Below are 20,792 nucleotides of genomic sequence, written 5' to 3' on the forward strand. Positions count from 1 at the left end.
TGGTTGATTAGATAATTGCATTAATGAGAAATTGAACAGGTGTTCCTAATAATCCTTTAGGTGAGTGTACAGACATGTTAGTAAATTCTAATAAATCCTGGTTTAGTTGCTCTGCTGACACTTTATTTCTTACAAAGTATTTTCAAGAACACAAATATCGAATAAAATACCAGTAAAGTTGATTCATTGCAGGTGTTTAATTACAAACAGCTCATAGGAACATTAAATATACAGCACGAAAAATATACAATGTATTGGCTTCATTCAAATACTGTTAATTAAAAAAATTACAATACCACCACAAGAAACAGAGCGGTTCGACACACACCAGCAATGCTTTGGTCTATTCACAGTGGCTACGCTTCTATACATGTGCACAATGAGGTTATTCAACGTTATGTGACCGTATGTGAATCTAAAGTGTGCAGTGATGCTTTTATTTTGGTACAAATATAACAGTCAGTTGCTTTTATGGATAAAGAGATCATTATGATATTCCTCACTTTAGTATTGAATATTGCCACGTTCATCTCATGTCAGAATTACCATATGAGCTGACTGAAATTATTCATCAATGTTTTTAACCCCAATATGGATGCATGTGTTGTTATAAATACATTCAACTTGAAGAACAAAAGCCATTTTGGTTTTAACATGTCTCAAAAGTCAAGAGCTTCCAAACTTTATAATTATGATATCAACAAACTTATGAGTAGCTTTTACTATTTAGATACTCAATAACGGTAATCCTGGCATGATGTGATCGCAGTGTAATTGTGCTTTAGGAATCAAGACACTGAGCAGAAGTCTGTTTTCTTATGTTAATGAAGGGAAAAAGCCACGAGTTGTGAATTTTGGTATCTCGCATGAACACTGGATGTTAACGTCAAGATAAGAAAACATAAGCTTCAACAACGATGGAAATGCATGTACCGGATAAACTCCTGGATGCGCAACAACAAAGTCACGTGACCTTTTCTTCAACAGAGGATGTGATTGGATAACTGGACTAACCAGCGGACCAATCGCATCGCAGCATCTCAGACGAGAGGCAAAGTCTGTCATCAAAGTGATCCGGTTGAATGACCTCTCAGAAACGACTGCGTTCCCAAACATCAGTAGTTTATTATTGTGCTTCATCTGCACGCTCCGAGACACAAGGACTTTTATTATGGAGGCTTTCCCAGTTGCAAGCAAATTTTATGTTTTGCACCATCTTCGCCACCATTTATTTGCAAATGTTTTATGCAATACTTTAGGGCTGTGAAATGATTAATCGCGATTAATCGCATCCAAAATAAAAGTTTGTGTTTACATAATATATGTGTGTGTACTGTGTATAATTATTTGGTATATATAAATACACACACAACAAGTATGTTTTATTTATATATCAAATATTTATATTTATATATAATATAAATATATATACATACAAATATTTCTTAAAATATATTCATGCATGTGTGTGTATTTATATATACAAAATAATTATACCCACACACACATATTCTGTAAACCAGTATATTAATGGTTTCACAGCCCTACAATACTAGCGCACAACTTTGGATGGAAACGGCTAATGACACAAAAGTGCACTTCTGTGAGTTTACAAACACACTGTGTTCCACATGTGCCCCAAAATAATTGACACAGAGTCCATTAAATGTATTTGCACCAATTATTAGGCCACATAAATAATGTAACAAACTTAAGAACGATTTTTTTGCATTTTATGCAGAGCACATTTCTGAGATGAGTGCGGCGGTAGACGATTACTAGGGCTGGGGCAATAAAGCGATCCATCGCGATTCGTGGTTCGATTCCAGTATTTTCTGAATGCATCGCCATTCTCTCTCGAATCGATTCTGAGCTCAGTTTTTAACAGCAGATGGCGCTCTAGGCTAGTTTTAAACAGCAGATGGCGCGCGCTCTAGGCTAGTTTTTAACAGCAGATGGCGCTCTAGGCTAGTTTTTAACAGCAGATGGCGCTCTAGGCTAGTTTTTAACAGCAGATGGCGCGCGCTCTAGGCTAGTTTTTAACAGCAGATGGCGCTCTAGGCTAGTTTTTAACAGCAGATGGCGCTCTAGGCTAGTTTTTAACAGCAGATGGCGCTCTAGGCTAGTTTTTAACAGCAGATGGTGCTAGGCTAGTTTTTAACAGCAGATGGCGCTCTAGGCTAGTTTTTAACAGCAGATGGTGCTAGGCTAGTTTTTAACAGCAGATGGCGCTCTAGGCTAGTTTTAAACAGCAGATGGCGCTCTAGGCTAGTTTTTAACAGCAGATGGTGCTAGGCTAGTTTTAAACAGCAGATGGCGCTCTAGGCTAGTTTTTAACAGCAGACGGCGCTCTAGGCTAGTTTTAAACAGCAGATGGCGATCTAGGCTAGTTTTAAACAGCAGATGGCGCTCTAGGCTAGTTTTAAACAGCAGATGGCGATCTAGGCTAGTTTTAAACAGCAGATGGCGCTCTAGGCTAGTTTTAAACAGCAGATGGCGCGCGCTCTAGGCTAGTTTTAAACAGCAGATGGCGCTCTAGGCTAGTTTTTAACAGTAGATGGTGCTAGGCTAGTTTTAAACAGCAGATGGCGCTCTAGGCTAGTTTTAAACAGCAGATGGCGATCTAGGCTAGTTTTTAACAGCAGATGGTGCTAGGCTAGTTTTAAACAGCAGATGGCGCTCTAGGCTAGTTTTTAACAGCAGACGGCGCTCTAGGCTAGTTTTAAACAGCAGATGGCGATCTAGGCTAGTTTTAAACAGCAGATGGCGCTCTAGGCTAGTTTTAAACAGCAGATGGCGATCTAGGCTAGTTTTAAACAGCAGATGGCGCTCTAGGCTAGTTTTAAACAGCAGATGGCGCGCGCTCTAGGCTAGTTTTAAACAGCAGATGGCGCTCTAGGCTAGTTTTTAACAGCAAATGGCGCTCTAGGCTAGTTTTTAACAGCAGATGGCGCTCTAGGCTAGTTTTTAACAGCAGATGGCGCTCGTTCTAGGCTAGTTTTAAACAGCAGATTGCACTCTAGGCTAGTTTTAAACAGTAGATGGCGCGCGCTCTAGGCTAGTTTTTAACAGCAGATGGCGCGCGCTAGGCTAGTTTTTAACAGTGCGCACTCTAGGCTAGTTTTAAGCAGCAGATGGCGCTCTTGGCTAGTTTTTAACAGCAGAGGGCGCTCTAGGCTAGTTTTAAGCAGCAGATGGCGCTCTTGGCTAGTTTTTAACAGCAGAGGGCGCTCTAGGCTAGTTTTAAACAGCAGATGGCGCTCTAGGCTAGTTTTTAACAGCAGATGGCGCGCGCTAGGCTAGTTTTTAACAGTGCGCACTCTAGGCTAGTTTTAAGCAGCAGATGGCGCTCTTGGCTAGTTTTTAACAGCAGAGGGCGCTCTAGGCTAGTTTTAAGCAGCAGATGGCGCTCTTGGCTAGTTTTTAACAGCAGAGGGCGCTCTAGGCTAGTTTTAAACAGCAGAGGGCGCTCTTGGCTAGTTTTTAACAGCAGATGGCGCTCTAGGCTAGTTTTAAGCAGCAGATGGCGCTCTTGGCTAGTTTTTAACAGCAGATGGCGCTCTAGGCTAGTTTTAAGCAGCAGATGGCGCTCTAGGCTAGTTTTAAGCAGCAGATGGCGCTCCAGGCTAGGTTTTAACCGCACACTCTAACGAAGAAGAGTGCGTTCGGCTGAGTCTGAGAATGTCAGAATGCTTTTATGACGCAAGATTAATGTGAACAGCCCACTGCAAACAGCCTTGTAATTCGCTTCAACCTTTTCAAACTTTATGAAGACCTTTCGAACTTAAGATTCAAGGCATTGGAAAACCTTGCGCTGTTAAAAAATAAGCTCAGAATCGATTCGAGAGAGAGTCGCGACGCATTCGGAAAATCTCAGAATCGATCCAGAATCATTTCTCGATTCACAATGCATCGGTTTATAATCCCAGCCCTACACTACAACAGTGCTTTTCTTACTTCGTATTTTTGTCTTGTTTTCAGTCCAAATATCTAAATAAAAGATATTTTAAAAGAAATAAATCAAAATGAAGTGAGTTTTTGCCAATGGGGTGAGAAACATAATCTTAATTCAAACAGAAACAAGATTTTTTTTCTGACCCCATTGGCAGATCATTTAGCTTGTTTTAAGCAAAAACTCACTTCATTTTTATTTATTTCCCCAGAAAACAAGACACAATATCTTATGGCATTTTACTCATCTAGTAAATGCATCTTGATTTAAGAATTTTTAGATATTTGGACTGTAATCAAGACAAAAATACTAAGTAAGAAAAGCATTTTTTGCAGTGTAACGAATACGTAGCTTTAGCGTGACGGATTACCGCTACACCTTCCTCACACAAAGATGCTTTCAGATCTCGGTCGCAGCGATGTCGTCGAACGTGACCTCGTTTCCACTGCTCTCGTCGTCCTGTTCTCTCGACTCGAGCTCGAGCTTTAGTTCACGAAGCGATCGCTCCAGATCACGGTTTCTTTCGTACATCTGCACGTAGTTCTGCTGCAACTGCTTCTGGTATCGAATCACTTTATCTTTCTCCTCTTCCCAGCTCTTCCTCTCGCTCTCGAACGCAGCGCCCCGATCGGACGAATGCTGGCGCTCGAACGCGAGCTCGGCCTTGAGTCGCTCGATCTGATGCTTGGAGGCTTTCAGATCCTCGTTCTCGTGAGACGTCGACTCCTCCAGACGGCTCATTTTCTCCCGGAGGAGCTCGTTCTCGCTCTTGCGGCGCTGCAGCTCGTTCTCGCAGACCTCCAGCTCCAGGGTTCGTGTGTGTGAGGTTGTGTGTGCCTCCTGAAGCTGACTCTGGCACGTCTTCAGCTCTCCACACACGTCTCTCAGTTGCGCGCGCACCGACACCAGTTCCCCGATTCGCTGGGCCAGATCCGCCTGAAGGTCTTTCAGCTGCTGCTTCAGTAACGAAATCTCACCGGACTTCTGGCACACCTGAGGGATACAGCCACAAATGACTTAAAACGTGGATGTTACATCTTAAAGGTGCTGTATGTAACTTTATCACTCTACTAAAGCATAGAGTTTGCATATATTGAGGATACATGCTGAGTTCACACACTCGTTCCTCTGAAAAACACCAGTTATTTTACTTTGAAATGTGCGTTTCCAGGCTGGAATGTTTGTTTTTGTTGTGGTCTGTGATTCTTCACGTTGGCAATTTAACTATTTTCATAGTCCATTGCGCTCATTCCTGTTGCGTGTTTCAAACTGGCGACCCGCGTGAGCGCCGAGTCTGAGGAGGCGGGAGAAACGACGATCTCCGATATTTTGAATTTGGACTGCAGTACCGATTTCCACCACTAGTTGTCATTCTTACAGACTGCACCTTTAACTGTAATTTCAAGAGGCTTTAAAGCATTAATTCACTTCAGAATTAAAATGTCCTGATAATTTACTCTCCCCCACAAAAAAATTAAAAGGTAAAACAACGATTTCGGATGTTGTCGTTTTACTTTTTATTTTTTTGTAAATTGCATTTGACTTAGTCTTTACACGTTTGCTTTGTAAACACTCGGTCTCTTCTTTCGCGTGACCTTTCAACGTGCTTACATAATGTGTGGCGCATCACAGCTAGTGCAAGACTAGCATTTGTGGTTAAAAAGTATATAAATGTTTATTTTTGTTATAAAATGAGCGCTGGTTTGTCTAGATGAGACTCTTATTCCTCGGCTGGATCGTGTCGAGACTTTGAAGCTGCACTGAAACTCACATCTGGACCTTCGACCCGTTGGACCCCATTGAAGACACTATATGGAGGAAAATACTGGAATGTAATTTTATTTCGACTGAAGAAAGAAAGACATTATCATCTTGGATGACATGGGGGTTAGTAAATTATCAGGAAATTTTAATTCTTAAGTGAACTAATCCTTTAAATCTAGACGGTAAGATTCATTTTCATTAAAATCCCCCTGCAGTCAATAATTGTATCCCTTAAAACTCATCTTTGATCACCAAAATTACAAATTTAAACGTTTATTCTTGCAAAAAATGTCTTCATGGCGTAAATTTTTTTTAATGTAACTCGACACCCATGCCTCATTTAGTAAACGTGGTGCTATGAACACTCGTGAAACATGAACCACTTCAGCTGAGGGATTTTTGGTTCATTAAATTTACATTTATTCAAAGTCACTTACAAATGAGGAACAGATGCAATTATTCATAGTGCACAATGTTAGTGTGTGTGTTTATGGTTGTGGATAGTTGAGCCGTTTCTGATAATCATATGGAGGTTTAGATCTGATTCCACCACAGAGGAACAGAGGCGGTGAAGGGTCTGGAAAATGACTTCGAGCCTCGTTTTGAGAGAACAAACCGCTGTAAGAATTAATTGTTTTTAATGCTTGAAGTTCACGTGGAACATGTTGTTGAGGCACATTTTTAAATGTAGGAGGAGACGCAGTAATTCTAGACTTAGATTTCCTCATTTAATGAGTCATGTTTCTATTTTTATGACGAATGATTCACAATAATTTACATTATAATAAAAAAACAAATTATTTTCTTAAAGTCCCCCTGTAATCAATAATTGTATCCCATAAAACTCATCTTTGATCATATATTGAAAGATATTTTCCTTGAAAGAATGCCTTAAAATATCTTGAATGTAACTCGACACCCTCGCCTCATTAAGTATGCGCGGTTCTATGAATATGCAAATGAGCCCCGCCTCCACTCACTCACTCAGCTCAGAGATCCACTGGTTGACGATCACACGTTGATCTGATTGGTTAACAAGGTAGTTTGTGACGTCAGAAACACCAGCGATTTCAAAGCGTGTTTTTGAGACTGTCTTTGGTTCACTGCAGTTTTAGAGTCGGCCGGGAAATACATGCAAAGCAAAATCTCACTTTTTTCCTAAGCTTAGTCTCACAGTCTCAGTGAGTCCCTAGCCACGACTGTGATCGGACTCCTCCTCACCTCCCACTTGCTCTCCTCGAGTCTGGGTCCGAGCTGTGTGTGCTCCCGCTCGTAGGAGTTGAGTCTCTCCTCGAGCCTCTGCCGCTCCTGCAGGATCTGCGTCATGTCCTCGTTCTGCTTCTTCTTCTCCTGCTGGAGCTGAAACACCTGGAGCTGCAGGAGCTGATGCTCACGCTGAGCTTTCTGGGACGCTTTCTGCATCTTAGCGGCGCACGTCTGTCTGAACTCCTCCATCTCCAGCTCCGTGCGCTTCTGCCTCTCCTCGTACACCTAAACCAACACACACACACACACACACACACAAGCATATCATCTGTTAGAAAGTCTTCAGTTTGAGTTTGGATCATAAACACCAAAAATTATAACTTTGGCTGCATTTACACTGCAAGTCTTAATGCACAGATCCGATCTTTTGACCACATCCGATTTTTTTGTCCCGCCTGTTCACACTCACTTTAGACAGGACTGGGATCCGATATCTGTGTTTACATTAATTCCCGCCCAAAATAATTTTCAGTGATCATTTTGCTACGCACATGGCAGACCCTGGGTTTGAATGGCCGTGCTAATTATTTATATAATTCATGTCGGGTGTTAATGATCTCTCCTTGTACACCTGCACCAACACACACACACACACACACACACACACACACAGGCATATCATCTGTTAGAAACTAGTCTTCAGTTTGAGTTTGGATCAGGGTTTGAAATGAACAACTGTGGCGGTAACGCTGTCAAATCACAAACCAATTTGGAGTGTTACTGATGTTTACTCATTTTGCTGGAGAAGTTTGTGTAAACCAATTCTGCACAGATTTAGCGCAAATACTCGTGAGTCATCATGATATGTGACCCTGGATCACGTCACCAGTCTCGAGTCGCACGGGTTTATTTGTGGCAATATCCAACACTACATTGTATGGGCCAAAATTATCGATTTTTCTTTTATGGCAAAAATCATGAGGATGTTAAAGGAGAACTCCGGTCAATTTTAACATTGAGCTAATTTTTTTGTACATTTGGAGTGCTGTCAGTACAGAGAACAACGACAAAAATCGGTGTTGCCTACACCGTGTTATCCTCTTTTTAAAATTTGCACCCTGTTGACTTCAATGGGGCAATAGTTAAACCTGCTTTTAGCCTCTTAACATCCTTGATGTGTCATTACAAGTGCCCAGGTCATGTGAGTGATTCCTTCGGGGTGAACGCGGGTCAATCTGACTGCAGTAGATGTGAAAGAAATGAATAAAAATGATGTTTATTCAGCCAGCGCTCATACCTGTGTTTACATCCTGTTTTCGGTCGAAGTCCATAGTAATCGATTGTCGAGTTCACACGCGTGATCATAGGTACTAAACCTATGCGCGTGAACTCGACAATCGATTACTATGGACTTTGACCGAAAACAGGATGTAAATACAGGTATGAGCGCTGGCTAAATAAATATCATTTTTATTCATATTTATTCAAAAAATGAGCTCAATGTTAAAATTGACCGGAGTTCTCCTTTAAGTAAAAATCATGTTCCATGAAGATATTTAGTAAATTTCCTACTGTAAATATATAAAACATGTATTTCTGTGAGTGAATGCAGCACAATCGCCAACATAAATGTAGATTTTCTCAATGTTTAGATTTCTTTGCACCCTCAGATTCCAGATTTTCAATAGTTGCATCTCAACCAAATATTGTCCAATCCTAACAAAACATACATCAATGGACAGCTTATGTATTCAGCTTTCAGATGATGTATAAATCTCAATTAAAATGGGTCACATATAAACAACATTAAAAGCTGTAAGTGGTCCTAAAAGAGATGAAAACAGTCACCTGACAGATGGCGGATTCATTCTCATCCAGGTTTTCCCGGAGTTGCTGTAGCTCCTGATCTCTCTCTCTCAGCTTCTCCTCCAGATCCCTCATGATGTTCTCGTAGACCTCGATGGGTGGAGGCGAAGGTCTTCCCGAACACATATCCGACGGCATCATCTGTCCTCGGCCCCCCAGAGACCCCGAGCTCTTGCTGGACGAGGAGCGCCCGCTGTCGGAGTTCGAGTGTCCGTGAGGTTTGCTCGCCTCGCTCTGGTTATACGCCGGGAGATTCGCTAAAGAGTCGCGAGCCGTTTCCGTCATGGTGAAAGACTGGCTGAACAAACCGTTGCGAGCGCCGCTGTACGAACTGCGCCGTTCTGTCGTTCTGTCGGGAGAAATCACCTCGTCTTCCGGAGAAAACCTGCTGAGGTTTCCTTGGCTTCCCGAGAGACCGGCGCCGGGTCGCGGAGACAAGAACTGCATGCCGTTCCGGCTCCTGGGAATGACGGGTTTGAAGGCAGTGGGTCTGATTATGGCCTGCTGAGCATTCTGGGAGAAAACAGAGACAGAAATGATGAGCAACGGGAGCATTAGCATGTAAACACTGATAAAAATACAGGAGGTTTTAGTGACGTCTACTGGATGATCCTCAGTTTTTGCCAAGTATCGGAATACTTGGTATACTAGTATCAGAAAAATATTTTTCTAGAAGATGTTTAAAAACAAACACTACAATTACTAACACCTTGTGCTCAGAAATATAAATAAATCAAATCAAATAAATTCAAATGTTGATAAGTAATAATTATATAATACTGGCTAATATGGTACAGATTTAAAAGTGAAAAACAAAAATTAAGTTAAAGATGCAGTTTGTAATATTTAGGAGGATCTGTTGACACAAATGCAATATAATATACATAACTATGTCATCAGTGGTGTATAAAGACCTTACTTAATGAAGCGTTATGTGTTTATTAGCTTAGAATGAGGCGTTTCTCTCTACACACACCGCGGGTCCACTTACATCGACATGTTTCTACAGTGGCCCTGAGCGGACAAACGCGTTTCGTCACTATGTTGTTCTTCGTGCAAAGAAGCTCGCTAAAGTCAGCGAATAAAACACTGACACAATGATAAACAAGTAACAATAATATTCGCAATAACATTTAGTTTTACTGAATAATCAAGTAAACCTAATTTCTTAGTTTATCTTTGTAAAGAAACCGCTTAACTGGCTACTCTCTGCTGTCTCAGACGACGACATCACTTCCTGTCGGCCACCGTAACTTCTGTTGGGTGCAATTCGCAACCTCACCACTAGATGCCACTTAAAATTACACACTGCACCTTTAAATAAACACTTTTTATTTTTATTTAATTTTTTTAAACTCCAACTTTACCTTTGCAGTCATCAAGCGCTCACTTAATGAATATTTTAAAAATTCAATTGAATAAAATAAATAAAATACTGATAAATTAAATGTAATAAAATTTCTAATACTAAAATAAAATAAAATAAAAATCTTTTTATTAAAAAAAATGTAAACAGTAACTTTACCTTTGCAGTCATCAAGAGCGCACTTAATATATATATATATACATAAATTAAATATTGATAAATTTATTGTAATATAATTTTGTTGGCTGATATGATGCAGATTTAATTTTTTTAAATAAACATTTTTTCATTTATTTATTTATTATACTCATCAAGCGCTCACTTAATAAATATAAAAAAATTCTATTGAATAAAATAAAATAAAATATTGATAAATTAAATGTAATAAAATTTCTAATATTGGTTGATATAATGCAATTAATTTTTTTAAATAAACGCTTTTTTTTTTTTTTTTGGTGCTTTATTATGGTAGCGATAGGAGAGTATAGAGGGGAACAGGATCTTTGTATTAATCCCTAATCCTGTACTCACCCCTTTCTTTTTCATTTTTTCTTTTTCTTTTTTTTCATGTGAAATTTCTGATATTTTAATAAAGAATTACAAGTTCAAAAAAAATTTGTTTGCAAAAAAACAAAAACATTATGAATCATTCAAAATAAGACCAGAAACATGCAATAAGAAAATGATTACAAAAATTATTTTAATTAATTTAATTAATTACTCACCCTTTCTAACTGTCCAGACACAGGAACCAGTTTCGGAGGCCCATCCACACCAGCCATTCCCACATCCAAATGATTATCATTCCAGTCCCGTATCAAGTCCTCATGGGAATATGATCGAGTGCCGAAGCCTTTCGCTCTGCCGACGATTCCTCTCCTCTTGCTGGATGGGGTTCGACTTCCAACCTGTGAAGCGTCGGATAACAGGCGTCCCGATCCCGGCGTTCCCTTGCGGAAGTTGGTGCTGACCTCTATGTTGTCTCGGTCGGGATAAGTGATGTGATTGGGCTTCATGCTGCTGACGGCTCCCATCGCTCCCATCAGGCCTGGTCCTGAGTGGTCAATGGACACGGGAAGAGACTGGATCAGCGCCATGGCTGACGACCCGGGAGCTCAGAAAACCTGCGCACAGTCAAACCAAACATCACTCAGACACCAGATATCATTTTCACTAGTGTGATCAGGACACTATAGTTCATTTATGCAAGTGAGGAGAGCAAATAAAGTAAACTGTGACATATTATACCCCCAAAAAACTTAATATACAGTGACTACCAGTGACATTTATCAAACCAAAAATGATTGGGACACTTTGAGCTGATCATGTTTTGCTGAAGTGTGTTTTCTTTAATCGCTAATGCTCTTTTTACACACAGACTGAACAAAATGAAGCATTGCTTGGTGATTGGTTGAGCTAAACTGGTATTATCTAATTGTGTAGTTAAATTTAACAGCTGACAGATATTCAACATAATTCATGTGTGAGACAGTCTAACAGAAGGACGGACAAAACCAGTCAAATATCACCTGAGTTCATAACTCTGAGTTCTGCTCATATTTTATTACCATTTTCTTAACTATAGCGAATAAACTGATAATGTGAGAAATGTTTAAGGTGTCTGAATAAAGTCTGGTTTGACTGTAGATGAGACGCACGTTATTGGAGCTTGTGTTGCTCTAGACCATCTTTAAACCCAGTACAGTCCTGCGAGGGTTCATGCTAATCATTAGCACTGCGCTCATCATCATATGGGATTAATCTAGATTAGATTAATGAATCCTAGTTTGATTGCCTCGACAGTTTCAAACAATACGAGCACTAAAGCTGATTAAATCTCTCCTAACCGTTCATAACATCTGCGTTTGCTTAAACTTAAAGTAGAAACGGTGTGTTTTACTTCTGTGTTTCAGAACGGCTCAATGAATGACTGTTCAAACTGGTTAAACAAGTTTCAAAGCTAGACCGGTTATCCATCCCAAACTCAGGTCATCGAGTCTGACCAGGTCGGGCCGTCAAACTGATTATGATTCCTTTGATGGAGCAGAAATTACACATTTAACCTTTAACCAACAGCCTACGCCGACTACAGTTGAGCAAGTTGTTATTTTAAAGGTGAAAATCCAGCTTTTAATGTTGTTTATGTGTCTATGTGGTGTTTTTTTTATGTGCTTTAAGACAAAGCATGTGTAAGTTCATAAGTCGACAGCATTGCTGAGTATTTCCTCCTTAAAACTGCAGTGAACCAAAGACAGTCTCAAAAACACGCTTTGAAATCGCTGGTGTTTCTGACGTCACAAACTACCTTGTAACCAATCAGATCAACGTGTGATCGTCAACCAGTGGATCTCTGAGCTGAGTGAGTGAGTGGAGGCGGGGCTCATTTGCATATTCATAGAACCGCGCATACTAAATGAGGCAAGGGTGTCGAGTTACATTCAGGATGTTTGAATGTAAGAAAAAACGTTTAAATATGTAATTTTGGTGATCAAAGATGAGTTTTAAGGGATACAATGATTGACTACAGGGGGACTTTAAGAAAAGATCATGAAGACAAACATTTTTCATTATAATGTAAATCATTGTGAATCATTCGTCATAAAAATAGAAACATGACTCATTAAATGAAGAAATCTAAGTCTAGAATTACCGCGTCTCCTCGTACATTTAAAAATGTGCCTCAACAACATGTTCCACGTGAACTTCAAGCATTAAAAACAATTAATTCGTACAGCGGTTTGTTCTTTCAAAACGAGGCTCGAAGTCATTTTCCAGACCCTTCACCGCCTCTGTTCCTCTGTGGTGGAATCAGATTTAAACCTCCGTATGATTATCAGAAACAAACACACTAACCACAACCATAAACACACACACTAACATTGTGTGCTATGAATAATTGCATCTGTTCCTCATTTGTAAGTGACTTTGAATAAATGTAAATATAGTGAACCAAAAATCCCTCAGCTGAAGTGGTTCATGTTTCACGAGGAACATGAACTGGGTCAGTGTTTGAGCCGTCATGATCACAGATGCACATCTCCTCCTTAAACACACGTCTCCGTCTCACAGAAATACACTGATCTTCTTCAGCGTACGACACACGGGTTACAAGTACACATCATCAGAGTTCAGTGTGACTTCAGTGAAAAAGCCTTTCTAAAGCCTCCTACTTTCCTCTGACAAATCTGACATTTCCTCCAAGACTACAATGAGATTAAATGGAGAACAATGAGGTTTTTGCTTTAAAGTCACGTGTACTTGCATTTCATTTTTTCACATGGAAGTTCATCACAATGCAGACGTACAGCGAGTTGTGGACGTTCCCACATGTTGTTGACCTGTTTCTCCAGAGAAAAACACTCTAATCTCTCATTTCAGAAGAGATCTCCACAACTGCTCAGATTATGATATGAACCTTTTTCATCACTGATTTGAGCTGCTCCACATTCACTGTATATCTCTAAACTCTCCGGTAAAACAAGGTTTTGAGACTAAAGTTGAACGTATTTTAACTTGACCGCCACATTTTTATAGCGCTGCGTCACACATGAGAAGCTGCGATGGTCAAACACGTCCATCGAGCGCGTTTACACTGGAAAACACTGGAAAAGTAGCGGATAAACACCGGAATCTGATTTATTTCTCCTGAGGAATATTAGGAGAAACAATTCAAGACAGAGAAGTTGATGCTTTATTTAGTCTCTAAACAATGAGTCTCTTTAGCAAAGAATGATTGAACTAAGATTGAACTAGTGCCTGTCAAACAGACACCGTTTCAGCACACACACACACACACACACACACACACACACACACACACACACGGTTCTTCTTTAATCACATACCTGATGTTAAATCCTGCATGTCGTCCGGTTCTGTGACACTGATACTGATGTGTGTCCGTCAGTGCGCTTCACTTTCTCTCAAGTGCTTCAGTCTCTCTCTGTCTCAGTGTGTGTGTGTGTGTGTGTGTGTGTCCGAGGGAAACTCATTTCTCCGCTGCACGTGTGTAATGTAGCTCGTCTCGTTCTCAAACCCCTTCAAGCTCTCGCACTCTCTCTCTCCGTCTCTCTCTCCGTCTCTCTCTCCATCTCTCTCTCCGTCTCTCTCTCTCCATCTCTCTCTCTCCGTCTCTCTCTCCATCTCTCTCTCTCCGTCTCTCTCTCCATCTCTCCGTCCTTCAGTGTCTTGATTCTTTTCTTTGTTACATCATGTACTCGTGTGTGTGTGTGTGTGTGTGTGCAGTGTTGCGGAAAGTAAGTAAATTACTTAAGTAATGCATTACAATATTGCGGTACTCCCTTAAAAAGTAACTAATTGTGTTACTTAGTTACTTTTTAGGAAAAGTAATGCGTTGCGTTACTTTTGCGTTACTTTTTCTCACCTGGGTTGGGCTTACTTTTTTTTTTATATACCAAAAAAGTTCTATTTTTGGGCAAATGTAAAATCCTGAAACAATAAGGCTGAAGGAAATGCTAACGTGTAGAAAGTTTAACACTTTAACACAAAATCTACAGTCATTTTTGCCTATGGTTTAACTGAATTATTGAAGATCAGCAGCAAGTACATTTGTCAATAAAGTGAGATTAAATGCATAAAAATATTTGTTTTATTTAACATATTTAATTAATGGAGGTTTGCGTATTATTCTGATTTTGCATTTCACTGATTTTATTTATTTTGAGGAATAATTAATTTTTTTTGTGCAAGAGAGATTAGTAAATGCATGCTCACATTTAGTCTAGAACGACAGTAACCATCATGTTCACACACACACACACACACCGTCTCTGCGTCTCTCAACATGAGGACAGGAGAGCTGTCAGTCAATAAATGTGAAAAGAAAGTAACAGATATTTTGCTGTAAATTTAAAAGTAATGCGTTACTTTACTAGTTACTTGAAAAAGTAATCTGATTACATAACTCAAGTTACTTGTAATGAGTTACACACAACACTGGTTGTGGGAATATTGAGCAATACTGACAACGCTAGTCCGTACAGAACGATTAAACACAACAACGTGACTCTTTTAGGCCACACACACACACCTCATCCAGGGGCCAGGTCCACTAAATGACATAAAACAAGACAAAACCAAGATTTAAAATAAGCTTTCAAGAAAATCAAGATGTTAAGATATTTCTTATTTTAATACATTTTTTGTCTGTTTGAAGAAGCAGGATTCCCGTGGTTTCTGGACCTGGAAATGTCATGGAAATGAATCAAATCCTAAAATACCATAGGCATTTTTATTAATGAATAGATACGTCATGATCTAAAACATTTTATCGGGTAGAAATTATAAGTAAAAAATCTTTTAAAGATGTTTCAGTGTGAAAATTTCTCTCTAGCCCGTTTTAAAAGACACTTAATGTTCAGTAAAATTGTTGATTTGGCTGTTAATTTACACAAAAAAACGTGTTTTGGCTGCACGAACATCACGAACGTCATGCTAATGCGTATTACGTGTTCAGTCTGTAGTGTTTAATCTCCATCTAATGGCCTGACAGCAGAATACAGCGCTTTTATTCGTGTTCGCGGACCGTTTTGACAATGATGTCGTCATACACGGAAAACTCAAAGGAAAAACGTCTCCGTTTTAAGCACATCGTTGTCGTGTAAACGTACCCTCAGATGAGAACATAATAAACTGAATTGAGCAACAGTTACTGAACTGAACCCAATCAACACTGAACTGATCTGATAATTAACTAATGTCTCTGTTAAGCTGCTTTCTTGTTTCGCCGTATTAAGTTTGCAACATTAACTGTTATTTTCCTTTTATTACTGCAAAGCTGCTTTGAAACGATCTGTACTGTAGCGGACTAATGATACAACTACATACACACAAGTGCAACAAGGTTTCATTAGCATTAAAACTACTAATTATGCTAATTTTGCATCTTTGTTAAGTATTCTAGGCCACAGATCAAACCTCAGGAGAACTATCTTTATGATTCACACGCAGTCTAGACGTCTACAACATGAATATAAGAATACACTGTATGTAAACGCACATCAGGTGATCCCAAAACCAGCCAATTAAGACCAATTAGTTGATTAAATGACTCATTTGCATTCAAACCAGTATGAGCAACACTAGTTGTAAACCGAGAACGACAGTGACAAACGAAGCCGTAAATACAAACACACATTAAATTCATCATCGCACTTCCAGAGGAAAGTTTTGAATGAGTGTGAAGTGCTGGTGTATATATAGCCTTGAGTAAGTAGGCTACAGCGTGCTGTGTGTCTCTCTCAGGTCCTGTAAATGGGTCACACTGGACACGGTTAAACTGGTTCCACAGGCGACCAGAGAACAGAGCGACACGAGACAAGAAAATATATGCATGATCAGCCCCGAAACACACACACACACACACACCTTTAGTCAATGTTTATCCGCACACGTCTTTCCTGTGTTGAAGACAGCAAGACAAAATATAATGAATATAGTGCATATAAACGCTCCTCAGTTGAGATTATGGTCACTGAAATGCTTTCCTGAGGTTAAATGAGACATTACGTGAAATATTCACATTAAAAGCTGATTTATTGACATATTTCCGTGATTGAAACACTGATTGGTTTCAGGAAGTTGTTCTGTATCTTTTAAAGTTCATTCGTGTTTATTTGGTGCGGTAACTAATAGTAAATCGAAATTTAATTTCGGACGTATATTTTCAGTTTCCGAAATATTGGTGCATCACTAGTGAAAAGAATGCATGTGTGTGATTGCATGAACTTTTCACGTATATATAGAGGATATTTATAGGATATATAGAACTAATCATTTGTTAACAAGCATGTATTCTTTACTTCAATGAGCTCATTGTTTCTGCCTTAAATTAATACATTTTTAGCTAACTGTGATTGTGTATATGAGCATTTCTGAAATACATAACTCTGATAACAGAACACTCTTAATTGTAATGTAATGCATTTTCAGTAAATCTGCTTTGAAATGATGTGTATTGTGAAAAGCGCTGTACAAATAAATGTGAAATGAATTGAATTAACTAAAAACTATGTATAATTAAATGCAATTAAAAGCATCTGCCAAATGCATTAACGTAATGTATTTCTAAGGAAAGTTTTAATGTAATTTTTGTTTTATAGGCGTGAATGTTGACCGAATCCTGAACCGGTGAGTCTAAAGCGTGTTTGCAGCCCTGCGGTCTTCCTCACGGCCCAGTTTGAGCTTGTGTTTCTGTGCCGGGACACAGAGATCCGGACAGCTCCCGGAGCCGGCCGTGCCAAGCTTTCACTGGGAACACTGGCAACAACAGACCTACTTTAGATGACCAAAAAAACACAGAAATCACTGGCGTTTAACCCACGAGAGACCAGAAGAGAATCATCTGAGAGTCCTGACATGAACTGAGACTTTTCCTTCTGCCCGTTAAATCCCCATGAAATCAAAAATGACAATTCTAGTTTGTTTTTTGTTTTTATGGAATATTGCAGTGTTTACTCTAAATGATTTATAGGTGCACATCATCATTATTGTGTTAATAATCTTGAATCAGAATAAGTTCCTCTTGCAGCATCTCTTCTCTTCTCTGATGATGTGGGCGGGGCTATAACCTGTCACTCACATGAGATCAGCCAATAGCAAACCACAACCATCCAATCAATTCCCCACGGACACAATCAAGCCCCGCCCACATTTGTCCTTGTTCCAGAAGCGTTTCACTTCGGATATACGGCACAATAGAGAAAAGAACACCACATCAAGCCGACTTTAATTCACCTCATAAAAAAAGTCTCATTTACTCCACATCATGTTTTGTTTAAACTGAAAAAAGTCGTGCATCTCTTTGTTGTTCATTCAACAACAGCTCAAATTGTCTAAAAAGGACAAAAAAATCCTAAAAGCACCATTAAAAAAAAGTATCATAACAATAATGCATAAGCCTGTGCACAAAAATATTAATATAATTTTCCGTGAGTCTGTTAAGTCACAAAAAAGCATTGCATGACTTCAGAAGATGCTTTGATTGTGCTTTTTCATCATTTTGAGTCTCTGTGTGAAAAGATCACATTCGCTGAATCTCTCCTTTAATATTCGCCTTATTTAATAACATACAGATTTGAAAAGAAATGAAGGTGAGAACATACTCAGAAACATCATGTTAGGCTTAGTTTATCTCTTTATGAGTGTATAAATCACAGCCAGGACTTTATATAAACAGACTTCTGCTGATGCTTTTCAAAATTAACTAATCTCAAGCATCTCAATCATAACTGAGACCTTTAACTCGCACGAAAGGCTTCCTCCGCTCTAACGCCGGCTCTATAAATAGCGAGTGTATTAATAGCGTTTACAGAGAACTATGGGTTACGGGGAGCCACGCCTGATTTATGTTCAGATCAAATATAATCTAATTATATTAATAGATTACAGAACAAACTCGATGAAAGAGGAGAATCTCACAAAGCCTTTCAAGAGCAGGACTGAAAGTGAAGCCTATTTTAGGACCATTAACATCGTCTGTGTATGTTTTACTGTAATTAGACTGATTGAGATGTGGGGGTGAAATGCTGGAACACTCGTTTTAATGGTCATTTTCTCTCATTTTTCTTTTCTTCACACACACACACACACACACACACTAGATTCTTTCCTGAGAAACCTTGAGATGCTCCCAGAGGACCATCAACAAGTGGCTGCACAGGAAATGAGGTCATCAAACTGTGTGTGTGTGTGTGTGTGTTTACAGGCTGGAGGAACAGCGGATGTGGGTTTGACCATCATGAGCTTCAGCCACAGAATATCTTATAATAACTCATAGAGCAACTGTAAACGCCTACAAACCTGAAACACTGGAACATGAAGATCAATAATGAAAATAAAGCCTGTGGTCCTGATTGGCTGAGCAGCGTCTCTTAGCTCCGCCCTCAAACACTGTAGTGTATCTGAGACTGGAAGAGTTTGGTTCGTGTTGTTCGTGTGGAGAAGACGCTGTTTTCTGAGATTGATACGGTAAAACCCACGCCATCGTCACTGTTCGTATCACTGTGATCAAGAGCTGAGATTCAGATATGATAATGAGCGTTTGCTTTCTGACCAATCAGAGCAGAGCAGCTCTCAGAGAGGCGGAGCTTAGAGAGCCGCCCTGAATCCACGATGGAAGCGTTTCAGACACTGAGAGGAAAGAGCTGAAGCTGCACTGGAGATTATGAGGACATTAAAGTGTTTATGACTTTATATGCATGTAAAACTATTCAAGAGACTCTAAAACAACATTAGGAACCATTAAAATAGCACAATAGTGCACTTTAACTAAAATCCCGAAGCCTAAACAAGAACTGAACTGGAATTGCCCGAGCGATAAGGAAAGGTTCTCGGGTTTCCTCAGGGATGTTGATCTGTCAAGCGAAGACTTTGAGCGTTTACACACAAACACAAGAGCGACAGGTAGAGCCAGGATAAATGAACATGATGACATTAATGTTTGCATTGCTGATGGCTCAGGGATCGACAACAGTATTCACTGACTGATCGTTTGTATGAACAAATAACAAAGTCAAGCGTGTTTTCTCTTTTCTCCCTGCAAACCCGTCCCTAAACGAACGTGCACACTCATCGTCAGTCAAATCTTCATTAATTGTCAGCGGCTTTACATGATGGCTTCATTTAAACCTGAGTCAGTTTGGTTCTATAATGCAGTTCTACTGTCTGCGTTTAACAGGGTCTTAACGAGGGACAGACGGTCACACCCAGATCGCCCGGATTAGGAGAGAGAGCGATTATGGCAGAGCTGATATCTCAGATGAATACAGTAAACAGCCAGTAATGAGCACAGAGACGGCCATCCGCTCACGACTGGAGGCAGAGGATGTGGAGCGTCTGCAATCAGGACTCTGACTAATCTAACACTTGATTAGAGAACGACTGGCCCCAGTGAAACGCTGATGATGGGGTCACGGGGTCACTGGGGATCCAGGTTCATGCAGTCAGTGTTTGACTCGAGCCTCGTGTGTTTGTGCAACATCGCCGCTGATGATTGGATGCCGCCTACATGCACTGAAGTCACGTGACAGCATTGTTTATCGTGGAATGGCCATATGTTTATAAAGCACAATTTAATACACCAGAGTTGAGAAAACCTGCTGGTGCATTTACTATACGAGTGTGTTAATAGTCGCAGTGTGCGCTGCACAACATCCAGTAGAAGAAGAATTAATTACTTAATTTAAAAATAAGCAGAAATAATGCAAGATTGGTCGGGTCAGAGGTCATGCGTCGGGTCAGAGGTCACTCGTCATGCGTCGGGTCAGAGGTCACTCGTCATGCGTCGGGTCAGAGGTCACTCGTCATGCGTCGGGTTAGAGGTCATGCTTCGGGTCAGAGGTCACTTGTCATATGTAGGGTCAGAGGTCAGTCGTCATGCATCGGGTCAGAGGTCGCTCATGCGTCGGGTCAGCGGTCACTCGTCATGCATTGGGTCAGAGGTCACTCGTCATGCGTCGGGTCAGAGGTCACTCATGCGTCGGGTCAGAGGTCGCTCATGCGTTGGGTCAGCGGTCACTCGTCATGCATCGGGTCAGAGGTCACTCGTCATGCGTCGGGTCAGAGGTCACTCATGCGTCGGGTCAGAGGTCGCTCATGCGTTGGGTCAGCGGTCACTCG

At 40.2% G+C, this 20,792-nt stretch overlaps 2 protein-coding genes across 4 annotated transcripts in view; one reads left to right on the top strand and one right to left on the bottom strand.

Annotated features, from left to right (window-relative positions):
• pdzd7b (PDZ domain containing 7b) overlaps positions 1-18,056 on the top strand; it is a 33,512-nt gene extending 15,456 nt beyond the window's left edge. For 2 of the 3 annotated variants that reach the window (XM_079850770.1, XM_079850771.1), the window contains exon 17: positions 17,276-18,056. The gene's annotated coding sequence lies outside the window, so the exon portion shown is untranslated. Of the gene's footprint in view, positions 1-10,896; positions 11,799-17,275 lie in introns of those variants that run through there. The other variant, XM_079850772.1, reaches the window with a different exon arrangement.
• lzts2b (leucine zipper, putative tumor suppressor 2b) lies at positions 4,098-11,251 on the bottom strand (the record flags this gene model as incomplete). The annotated part of the gene is made up of 4 exons (XM_079850777.1): positions 4,098-4,945; positions 6,938-7,207; positions 8,771-9,301; positions 10,880-11,251. The coding sequence occupies 4 exons, from the start codon at positions 11,249-11,251 to the stop codon at positions 4,352-4,354; spliced, it is 1,767 nt and encodes a 588-aa protein (XP_079706903.1). The 3' UTR covers positions 4,098-4,351.
• Positions 18,057-20,792: the final 2,736 nt, after the last annotated feature.

The sequence above is a fragment of the Squalius cephalus genome (genome assembly GCF_949319135.1).
Source record: "Squalius cephalus genome assembly, chromosome: 19".
Taxonomy (NCBI): domain Eukaryota; kingdom Metazoa; phylum Chordata; class Actinopteri; order Cypriniformes; family Leuciscidae; genus Squalius; species Squalius cephalus.